We start from the raw sequence: 11,722 nt of genomic DNA on the forward strand, positions 1-11,722 counted from the left end.
TAAAGCAAGACCTATTAAAATCATACCACACTTCTCAACAGATACTTGAAATGCCAGAAGGGCCTGGGCAGATGTCTTACAATCTCTAAGAGACCAAAGATATTAGCCCAGACATATACTATATCTAGCAAAAGTTTCAATCAACATAGATGGAGAATCGAAGATATTCCATGAAAAAATGAAATTTAAGCAATATCTTTCTATTAATCTAACCTGTTTGAGGATAATAGAAGGAAACCTCCAACACAAGGAATGTAGCCACACCGAAAACCTCCCTCTACAAGAAATAGATACCACACTAGCAAAATAGAACCTAACAGAAAAGATGTATCAACAGGATCCATCATTCTGCTGCATATAAGAAATACATCTCAGCAATGAAGACAGATATTACCTCAGAGTAAAGGGAAAAAAAAAGCTTTCCAAGAAAGGCACCTAAGAAACAATCTGGAATAGCCATTCTAATATGTAATATAATAAATTTTCAATCAAAAGTAGTCAAAAGAGATGGGGAAGATCTTTCATACTCATTAAAGGAAAATCTATTAAGATGGTATCTCAATTCTGAATATATATTCCATACATACATTTGTTTTTCTTTTTTCTTTTTTTTAATTTTTTGAGACAGGGTTTCTCTGTATAGTTCTGGCTGTCCTGGAACTCACTCTGTAGCCCAGGCTGGCCTCGAACTCAGAAATCCACTTGCCTCTGCCTCCCTAGTGCTGGGACTAAAGGCGTGTGCCATCACTGCCCAGTGAACACACAAATTTGTAAGAGAAATATTCTAAAGCTTAACTCCACACATTAATAAAGAGGGACTTCAAATGAAGGACTAAAAGTTGAAAATGTCTCTTTGAAAATAATAATGGAAGTTAATATATATCTAAGGACAAAGAATTTCCTTCATTTAAGGTCTTTGAATAGTCCTGACTTCCTAAACAGTGATATAAGTTTTTTTCAAAGCTGTTAAGAAAAGGAGTGTACCCAATTATTTTTCTAACATGAAAATATTCATGAGCAATTACATGGAAAGTCAGAAGAGAACACTTCATACAGTATAAATTATTAGTTTATGAATTCAGTATGTTAATATTCTCCTTTGTATCTGTAAGATACTTGTGAGCATTCTTAACTGAGAGTAAGAAACATGGCTGGATAGACCATTTATTTTATTTACCTGGTGGCATAAGTTTCATAAGTATTCTTGCTCCATCTCTAAGAGTTGGCATAGTCAACATGCTACCTAAGTCTGCAACTTGCCAAAGGAAAGATATGTATTTGGGCTGCAGTGACATTATCTAGAAAATGGAACAGATAAAATTTATAGCTGGTTAAATTAAACACTGGAAAGATTTTTATTAACAAAAATTTAACCAAAAAAATGACCTTAAAACTTACCTTTGCACACATTACTTATTTTTTGAAATGATCTCCCTCTCTAAATTTTTTAAATACATTTTTTCATACAATATATCCTTACTAGATTTTCCTCCTCTATTATCCAAGCTCTTCACCAACTTCCTTCATTCATATCTAAGAGATACTAACAAAATATAATGAACTAAGGCAAAACAAAATAAACAGAAGAAAAAGAGCCCAAGGAAACGCAAAAAGAAGATACAGATAGAAATCCTCTCTTCACATGCTCAGAAATCCAATGAAAAATCAAAACCAGAAGAAATCAAACATGAAGGAATGAAGTGTCTACATTTTGGTCTTTTTTCTTCTTGAGTTTCTTGTGGTTTGTGGATTGTATTTCATGTATTCTGATCTTCTGAGCTAATATCCACTTATCAGAGAGTGCATACCATGTGTGTTCTTTTGTGATTGGGTTACCTCACTCAGGATGATATTCTCCAGATCCATCCTTTCCTGGTTACCCCTCCGAAAAAAATATCAAAACAAAAACAAAAAACAAATCCTGTTTCCTCCCTCCCCCTAACTCACCACCCCACCCTCTCCCACTTCCTGGCCCTGACATTCCCCTACACTTGGGCATAAACCTTCACAGGGCCAAGGGCCTCTCCTCCCATTGGCTATCTAATGCTGGTCTTAAGAGTAGCTTCCTCCTCCAATGAGACTCCCTTGGAGGAAATAGTTTTTCAATTGAATTATCTTCTTAATCTTTCCAGTTTTCTTCATCCACTTCTTAAAAAAAATTAGGTAGTCTTTGTTTGCCCAACACTTGCTATCTTGACTAGTCTGCCCTCAAATTCAAAAATAATCTATTTGTTCTCCACAGTGATGAAATTAACAATATGTGCTGCACCCATCTCAAAAACAAACAAACAAACAAAACCACTCAGAATTGCTCATGTTTAAAGGAAATGCAGGGACAAAGAGTGGAGCAGAAACTGAAGGAAAGGCCATCCAGAGACTGCCCTACCTAGGGATCCATCCCATCTGCAGACACCAAACCCAGACACTATTGCTGATGCCAAGAAGTGCTTACTGACAGGAGCCTGATATAGCTGTCTCCTGAGAGGCTCTACCAGAGCCTAGCCAATACAGATGTGAATGCTCACAGCCAACTATTGGACTGAGAACGGGACCCCAATGGAGGAGTTAGGGGAAGAACTGAAGGAGCTGAAGGGTATTGCAACCCCATAGGAAGAACAACAATATCAACTAACCAGATACCCAAGAGCTCCCTGGGACTAAACCACCAACCAAAGAGTACACATGGAATTACTCATGGCCTCCAGTTCCACATGTACCAGAGGATGGCCTTGTCTGGCATCAATGGGAGGAAAGGCCCTTGGTCTTGTGAAGGCTCGATGCCCTGAATGCCAGGGCGAGGAGGTGGGGTGGGTAGGTAGGTGGGGTGGGTGGGTGGGTGGAGGAGCACCCTCATAGAAGCAGCAGGGATGGGGATGGGATAGGGGGTTTCCAGAGGGGAAACTGGGAAGAGGGATAACATTTGAAATGTAAATAAATAAGATAACCAATAAAAAACAAAATAAATAAAAAAACTTTGTGTGCTGTAATGCTATCCTTAGCTGGATGTATTAACCCTTTACAATACAAAATTTGTATATCATTTGCTGTTTTCTCAATAGAGTAATTTTTCTGCATCAATCCATCTTTTTTTGTAAATTACAATTTCATATGGCACTAAAATGTGAAGTGCAAATCACTTTAGTGATTTAAATGAGAATATCTCCTAAAGGCTCACTGACTTGAATACTTGGTTTTCAGTTGGTGGAACTGTTTGGGAAAATTAAGAGGTGTGGTATTTAGTAAGAGATGCGTCACTATTAGCTCTTTGTACTTTGTGGCTGGGTCTCCAGATGTGCACCATGCTTATTACTATAATGGTCACAGACTTTAAACCTCTGAGTTGTAGGCCACAAATGAACTCTTTCTTCATTTTTTTTAAGTTGCTTTGGTTTTGGGTATCATAACCATGCAAACAGAAACATACCTATAACACTAATTTAGGAGTCAAATTTATATTTGTAATAAGAATCCAAACTTGACACTCAAGTTGTTAGAGAAATTACAGAAATACTTATTTTTTAAAAGGATGAAAGGGCAAATTAATTTAAAGGTAGGAATTATGTCTTTTAATATATTGTGTGTGCACATGGATTCTTGTGAATGCAGGTTATAATCATTAATTCTATGTAACTTATAAATTGTACCATTTCTAGAATCCACTTATAAGTTACTAACTTCACTTATTTGTTTTTATCTATAGGTAAAATTTTAAATTCAGAAACAGAAGTATTCTACACAATCTCCTCATATTACTAAATGAGACAGTAATCACTTGTAGGTAGTAATTACTCACCACCCCAGGTAAACACTTTTCCATTTCTGGATTGGGAACATCTCTGTAGTTATTATGACTGTGGTTTCCAGGAGATCCAGCTGACGAATCAGATGAGCTATCAGGACTTGAAGGCATGTTGGAATTTATTTGTATAAACTTAGCAGTAATTAGCTGAAAATGATGATAAAGTGAACATGAAAAATTTTAGAAAACAAAGAACCAAAGGATACCAAAATACTATTCTCAAGTTTTTTTAGAGGCACATTTAAAAACTACTATAATCACTTTATGTACAATGTCTGCAAAATACTCTGTTGGATATTAAATTCCACAGATCCTAAAGTCATCCATCATCAGTATACCATTTGCAAAGAATCTATACAAATATACTTATTTTTTACATTATTTAGATATAATACAAGGCAAATTGTATATAAATATAAATATTTATTTGGGAGACTGTAAAAGGAAAATCATCTCTAAATGTTCAGTAAGTATGAAATTGTTTTTATGTATCTTACTCTTGGATGTAACAGGGAGAATACAGATTTTCATTACCTAAAATTCTGTGATTTCTAACTTTTTATATTTAATAACTTTATTTTTTAAGAAACAGTCTTACTTTGTAGGTCTGATAGGTCTATAACCTGGTATTTAAAGTAGGCAGCTACTAAGTGCTGAAATTAAAATATGCATTGCCACACATCTACCTCATTAGTTATAATCCAGCTATCAACACAAAACATGCACATAATAAATAATGTTTAAGAAACTTGACTAATAGTAAAGATATAAACACAAATTTGGGAGAATATTTGAAAATTATATTTACTTACTGATTTATCTTTCAAATTTAGCTGTTCAACTAGCTTTCTGTCATCTTCAGAATCTAACAACTCTCCACCTATAAACAGTTCAATTTTTGTGTGGGATACACTGGCATTCAAATGATTGAGAATGCAGCGTCGCACAGAACCAATTGTAGCATTTGTATGAGACAATATATCCAAATCTTCAACTTCTCCCTGGTTTGGAAATCGTACTGTAAGAGACAAGTGTTTCCCACGGAATGCTCTGGGGGGGAAAAACATTGAATTATAAAACTCAAAAAAGAAGGCCAGTAATATTCAACAAATTGTAAAGGACATAATGATATAAATTTTTTGTTATTTAAAATACAGTGGTTAACAAAATATGTCTCTTAAATTACAAAGTAATAATCCTACTTTACTTCCATTAGCTAAGAACAAATGTTTCCTACTTATAGTAAGGCAGCCTAACCACAAAAACTTCAAAAAACTTAATTTACTAAGAATACTTGTTGTTTCTTGCCAGGAGATTTTATTTTTAATGTACATGGGTGTTTTGATACAATGAAAAAGAGGGGTGTCAGATTCTCTTGGACTTGAGTTACAGTTACTGAACTGCGAACTGAACAGCAAGCCACAAGTGATTTTTTTTGGAAACTTACAATAGTTTTAGTTCTGTTAAAAAATGAGCACATATTATTAAAAAAAATTCTTTAAAGGACATTTATAAGCCTAGATGACTCACCAGTGAACTTCACTTTTAAAGAATTAATATAGAATTTCATAATTTCTGACAGAAAATTGGGAAACAAATGCTTACAACACATGGCACAAAAGTAGCATGATCATGACATAAACATAACAATATCATTATATATAGGTTTCATTGTGGGGGTGTAAGAATAGCTTAATTCCAAAAAATAAATTATGCATAGTGCACTGACTTAACACCTAAAATATGAAAATCTACAGAAACACATTATTGATGCAAAAGTTGTAGCTGAAATGTATATAAACCTCAACTTAAAGCATGCTTTTGCAAAAATATGTGAGTTCATAAGTGTTAGAAAGTGTAGTTTTATACATATACATATATACATACCCATACACACATCTATATATATAAATATACATATATAAATGTACATACTACACCTAAATTTTTAAAGAATTATTTATTTATGTACATAAGTACAATGTTGCTGTCTTCAGACATACCAAAGGAGGGCACAGATCTCATTAGAGATGGTTGTGAACCATAATGTGGTTGTTGGGAATTGATCTTAGGATTGTTCATCCTAAGGGGAAACTGGGAAAGGAGATATCATATGACATGTAAATCAAGAAAATATCTAATTAAAAAATAAATTAAAAAAAAAAGAAGTGGGGTACAGAGCTAAACAGAATTCTCAATTGAGGAATCTTGAATGGCTGAAAGGCACCTAAAAAAAAATGTTCAACATTCTTAGTCATCGAGAAATGCAAATAATGCTGAGATTCCATCTCACATCAGTTAGAATGGCTAAGATCAAAAACTCAGATGACAGCAGATGCTGACAAGGATGTGGAAAAAGAAGAACACTCCTCTATTGCTGGTGAGATTGCAAACTGCTACAACCACTCTGGAAATCAGTCTGGTAGTTACTCAGGAAATTAGAAATAGTTCTACCTGAAGACCCAGCTATACCACTACTGGGCATATACCCAAGGGGTACTCCAACATATAACAAGGACATGTACTCCACTATCTTCATAGCAGCCTTATTTCATAATAGCCAGAATAAGACTATACTTTCAGGGATCATTTCTATAGTTCGTTCATAACAGCCAAAAGCTGTAAACAAAGATCTGCTGCAGAAGAATAATGGATACTGAAAATGTTGTACATTACTGAAATGGAATATTACTCAGCTATTAACAAGATATCTTCCTGAAGTTTTCAGGCAAATGGATGGAAAGAGAAATTATCACCTTGAGTGATGTAACCCAGACCCAAATGCAAATTCATGGCTTCTAATTACTTATAAGTGGATATCAACCCCAAAGCTCAGAATATTCATGATACAACTCAAAGACCACATGAAGCTTAAAAAGAAGGAAGACCAATGTGTGGATGATTCAATCCTACATAGAAGGGAGAACAAAATAATAGCAGAAGATGAAGTGAAGGAGGAACCTGAGGGGGGAGAAAAAAATGGAAGGCAGTATCAGGCATGGGAAGAGACACAAGAGAAGTTGTCAGGAGAATGAATAGAGATATGTAGTAGTGTGGGGTGGAGAATGTGGGGAACCACTTAGAAAGTCCCAAACCCAAATGTCGGTTTGACATTAGCAGGAATACCCAACAGAAGGGAGATAGGACCTGAAGATACTTCCTTCACTAAATAGGCATGGTCCCCAAATGAGGGATGGGACCACCCATCTCATAATTTTTAACCTAAAATTATTCCTGTGTAAAGAAAATGCAGGGAAAAAAATAGAACAGAGACTGAAGGAAAGGCCATCTAGACATTGCCCATCTTGTCATCCCATCAGTGGGCATCAAACCCTGACACTGTTGCTGATGCCAAGAACTTCTTGTAGACAGGAGCCTAGTAGTAGTGTCCTCTGAGAGGCTCTATCAGCAGCTGACTCCAATGCAGGAATTAGGGGAAAGACTAAAGAACTGAAGGAGATGCAACCCCATAAGGACAACAACAACAGTTAACTGGACTCCTCCTCCCCCCAGAGTTCCCAGGGACTAATCCACCAACCAAACAGTACACATGAGGGACCCATGGCTCCAGCAGCATATGTAGTTGCATATGTAGTACAGGATGGCTTTTCTTGTTATCAAAGTGAGGGGAGGCCCTTAGTCCTGTGAAGGCTTTATGCCCAAAGGTAGGGAAATTCTAGAGGGATGAGGTACAAGTTGAGTGGGTTGTTGGGGGAATCACCCTCTTAGAGGCAGGAGGAGGAAAGGTGGCAAGGGGGGTTTCTGGAGGGGAAGACTGGGAAGGGGTTCAACATTTGAAATGCAAATAAATAAAATAGACCCAAGAAAAAAGATTAGAGTTTCAGACTAAATTCAAGGAAGAAGGTAGACTGAAGGATTCCTTACTCTCCTCCTCCAAATTCAATCAATCCCCAAACATCTAATCCCCCAGCTCTGCAGTAGAACACTTATTACAGCCTCAGATCTGCCCTTGTTCCTACCTACAGTGGAGTAGAGAGATCTTCTCTACCCTAACCTTCTTTCATCCATTCACCACTTTATCCCAGAACCCATCTTCACTATCTAGTTTGGAATTCTCCCCAAACATCTTGGTTAAACTGCAATTTCTCCCTCTTTCTCAGCTCTGCAAAATTACTCTGCCACGTCTTTCACAATAGCTGTGAGTAACATAAAATATATTGGGGTAACTCTGTGCCAAGCATTTGAAAGTCCTGTATGATACAGGACTTTGAAAGAAAGAAATTGAAGAAAGAAATTGAAGAAAATATCAAATGATGGAAAGATCTTCCATGCTCATGAGTCCATAAGAGTAACATTGTGAAAATAGCCATCCTACCAAATGCTAGCTAACAAATTCAATGTAGTCCTGATTAAAATTCCAACATCATTCTTCACAGATCTTGAAAGAACAATTCTCAGCTTCATATGGAAACACAAATACCCAGGATAGTTAAGACAATCCTGAATAGAAAAAGAACTGTTGGAAAAAAAAAAGAACTGTTAGAGCTATCACTATATCAGATTTCAAGTGTACTGCATAGCTACAGCATTGAGAGTCATTGCACTGGCAGAAAAATAAATACATTGATCAATGGAATTAAACTGAAAACCAAGACATTTATTTGCACATCAATGGACAATTGATCTGTGATAAAGAAAAAAGACAAAACTTCTGTTGGTGGCTGTGTAGGTGGAATGGCAAAACAGCTTTAGAACTCACAGAATGCAGGCCACCAATTAGCACAACCACCATGAGTGTACCTCAGAAGAAGGCTAAGGAAGAGCCTTTGGATTAAGTGTATTGAGGACTTAATGCTATTATGCTATTAAGTTTCATTCTGCTTGGTGCCCTCATAACCTATGAGATGTATGAAACCTCTACAAGGCTTTCCAGCCCCACACTGTGCAGTGCCACTGGCACCTACTATATTAGTGACTGAACTTTTTTTAAAGCATTGCTGCTGGAGGAAATAATGATTAACCACTATCCCTGGAAAGAATTTAGAGATGTAAAGTGTTAGCAGTGACAGCCACCCTTAGAAAGAATTTGGAGATATAGAATGTTAATGAAGTTAGATAAGATGTTTCTGCTAGTGGCTTTGACACAGAAAATATTGGCAGGAAATTTAGAAAGGTACATTTATCTTTTTTCCTTTTTTAACATTTTTTATTAGATATTTTCTTTATTTACATTTCAAATGTTATCCTCTTTCCCTGTTTCCTCCCTCCCTGAAGCACCATACCCCATACCCCCTCTCCATTTCTATGAGAGTATTCCCCCCCCCCCACAGTCCCTCCTCCCTGGCCTGGCATTCCCCTATACTAGGGCATTGAGCCTTCACAGGACCAAGGGCCTCTCCACTCTCTAATGACTGACTAGGCCATCCTCTGCTACATACACAGCTGGAGCTATGGGTCCTTACATGTGTACTCTTTGGTTGGTGGTTGAGTCCCTGGGAGCTCTGAGGGTACTAGTTAGTTCATATTGTTGCTCTTCCTATGGGGTTGTAAGCCCCTTCAGCCCTTTCAGTGAAAGGCACATTGTAAATTACCGAGCAAGCAATGTTTTTAAAGTTAGGGAACAAGACCAGTGGCAGCAGACTAGTGCCAACTGACATGACTAAATAAAGCTGGGCTTGTGAGCAAGGTTATGATTAATTTCTTGTACCCATTTTTGCCCTCTGATTCTTGATATGACTTAATAAAAAAACTGTTGAATAGATATGCACCTTGAAGATTAAAGTAGAAATGACTGTTTTTTAATATAAAAGTTAGATTTATGATTTAGATTAGTCTTTTAAGATTTCTGTAAGACTACTTTTTAAGATGAATAGTAAATAATTGCTCCTTTCTCTGTAACTGCCAGTAAAGACAAACTGGCTGAGAAAATTATCTTGTTGTCTTATACTTTGTTAATCTACCACAAGTTGCTTAGTTGCAAATGATGTAGCATCTGTTTTTTTTCCACCTGCCATATATACAATGTTTTTCTTGTAAAGGTATTGGGAACATACTGTTTTATTGACAATTATTTGCTAAAAGAAGACTAGAAAGTAATCATATTGTAATTTTATGCTGTTTGAAAAGTAGGACAAGGACGGGGGGGGGGGGCCTGTGGTGGCACACACCTTTAATCCTAGCACTTGGGAGACAGAGGCAGGTGGATTTCTGAGTTCAAGGCCAGCCTGGTCTACAGAGTGAGTTCCAGAACAGCCAGAGCTACACAGAGAAACCCTGTCTCGAAAAACAACAACAACAACAACAAAAACAACAACAACAACAACAAATTAGGGCTGGAGAGATGGCTCAGTGGTTAAAGACACTGACTGCTTTTCCGAAGGTCCTGAGTTCAAATCCCAGAAACCACATGGTGGCTCACAACCACCCGTAATGAGATCTGATGCCCTCTTCTGGTGTGTCTGGAGACAGCTACAGTGTACTTACATATAATAAAAAATAAATAAACCTTTAAAAAAAAAGAAAAGTAGGACAAAAAATAAAGTTTTAGAAGCTTCTTGAAGATTTTACCACTATGTCTACAATCTTTGGTATAGGGAGGTAATAACATGTAAACATCAACACATTCACAAACTCTTGGTTATACAATGGTATCTTGCCTGCAATATATGCTAGGGCCATGGTGACAAAATGTTTATGGGAGTAAACCACCAATATCTGATTTGACTTAAGGCCCACTCCTTGAGACAGCAGCCATACTCAACAATGCTTAGATGACCAAAAACCAGAGAGGAGAGATAGCACAGAGACCTAGGGTAAAATCAATAACTTTGCTATACTCATAGACCAGTGTCTTCCTTGCTCGATCGTTATCAGAGAAGATTTTTCCCACATTAGACCTAGCCTTTACCAGACATTAAGTAGAGAGTGAAGACTTTGGAACATTCAGCACTTAATGTAATGCCTCCATCAAACTCCTCCCATCAGTGCTCAGGGAACCCCTAAGAAAAGAAGATGGAAATAAGAGGCAGAGGGAATGGAGGACACCAGGGAAACAAGGCTCTCTAAATCAACATGATCAAAGCTCATATAAACTCAAGAGACTGAAGCAGTATGCATAGGGCTCGCATGGGTCTATACTAGGTTGTCTCCATATATAATATGTTTTGGTGAGATTCCTGGGCACACACATGATTCTGTCTCATTTCTTATGTCTTGGGCTCTTTTCCTTCTGTTTATTTTGTTCAATTTTGATGTGTTAGTTTTTGTTTTATCATACTGTCTTATATTATTATACCTTAGAAGCCTGTTTGCTTTCTAGTAAAAGACAGAAAAGGAGTAGATTCTTATGGGAAGTGAAGTGGAGAATTGGGAAGTGTAGAGGTAGAGGAAACCATAATCAGAATATATTATGTACAGGATCCTCTCAGCTTCTGAATGACAGAGGTGGATCAGCATCCTTCTCTGCCCCATCCCTGCAAGTGGAGGGCCTACCTCCAGGGAACGCCTCAACCCAAAGACTCGGGTGAGAGCAGACATTTTCTCTCTGGTGAGTTTCTAAGACCAGAGCAGCCAGCCAGAAGGCACAGGCCCCACGAGTCCCAGGGGAGCTGCAGGGCGGCAGGGACAGGATCCTCTCAGCTTCTTAGTGACAGAGGAGGATCAGCATCCTTCTCTGCCCCATCCCTGCAAGTGGAGGGCCTACCTCCAGGGAACGCCTCAACCCAATGACTCGGGTGAGAGTAGACATTTTATCTCCGGTGAGTTTCTAAGACCAGAGCAGCCAGCAGGGAGGCACAGGCCCCACGAGTCACAGGGGAGCTGCAGGGCTGCAGGGACAGGATAAGCTCTAGTCAGAGACACTAAGAACATCTAACACCAAAAATCAAGAGGTGGCGAAAGGCAAACGCAAGAATCCTACCAACAGAAATCAAGACTACATGGCTTCATCAGAACCTAGTACTC

At 37.6% G+C, this 11,722-nt stretch overlaps 1 protein-coding gene and 1 pseudogene across 2 annotated transcripts in view; one reads left to right on the forward strand and one right to left on the reverse strand.

Moving 5' to 3' along the window:
- Window positions 1–11,722, reverse strand: part of LOC116096530 (probable ubiquitin carboxyl-terminal hydrolase FAF-X) — a 144,156-nt gene that overhangs the window by 71,304 nt on the left and 61,130 nt on the right. For both annotated transcript variants that reach the window (XM_031378461.1, XM_031378452.1), the window contains exons 19-21: window positions 4,612–4,849; window positions 3,794–3,946; window positions 1,178–1,298 (exon numbers count right to left, since the gene is read on the reverse strand). In XM_031378461.1, coding sequence (XP_031234321.1) covers window positions 1,178–1,298; window positions 3,794–3,946; window positions 4,612–4,849 — 512 coding nt within the window. The remainder of the gene's footprint in view (window positions 1–1,177; window positions 1,299–3,793; window positions 3,947–4,611; window positions 4,850–11,722) is intronic.
- Window positions 6,367–6,442, forward strand: LOC116096544 (annotated as a pseudogene).

Source organism: Mastomys coucha, chromosome Y, assembly GCF_008632895.1.
Source record: "Mastomys coucha isolate ucsf_1 chromosome Y, UCSF_Mcou_1, whole genome shotgun sequence".
NCBI lineage: Eukaryota > Metazoa > Chordata > Mammalia > Rodentia > Muridae > Mastomys > Mastomys coucha.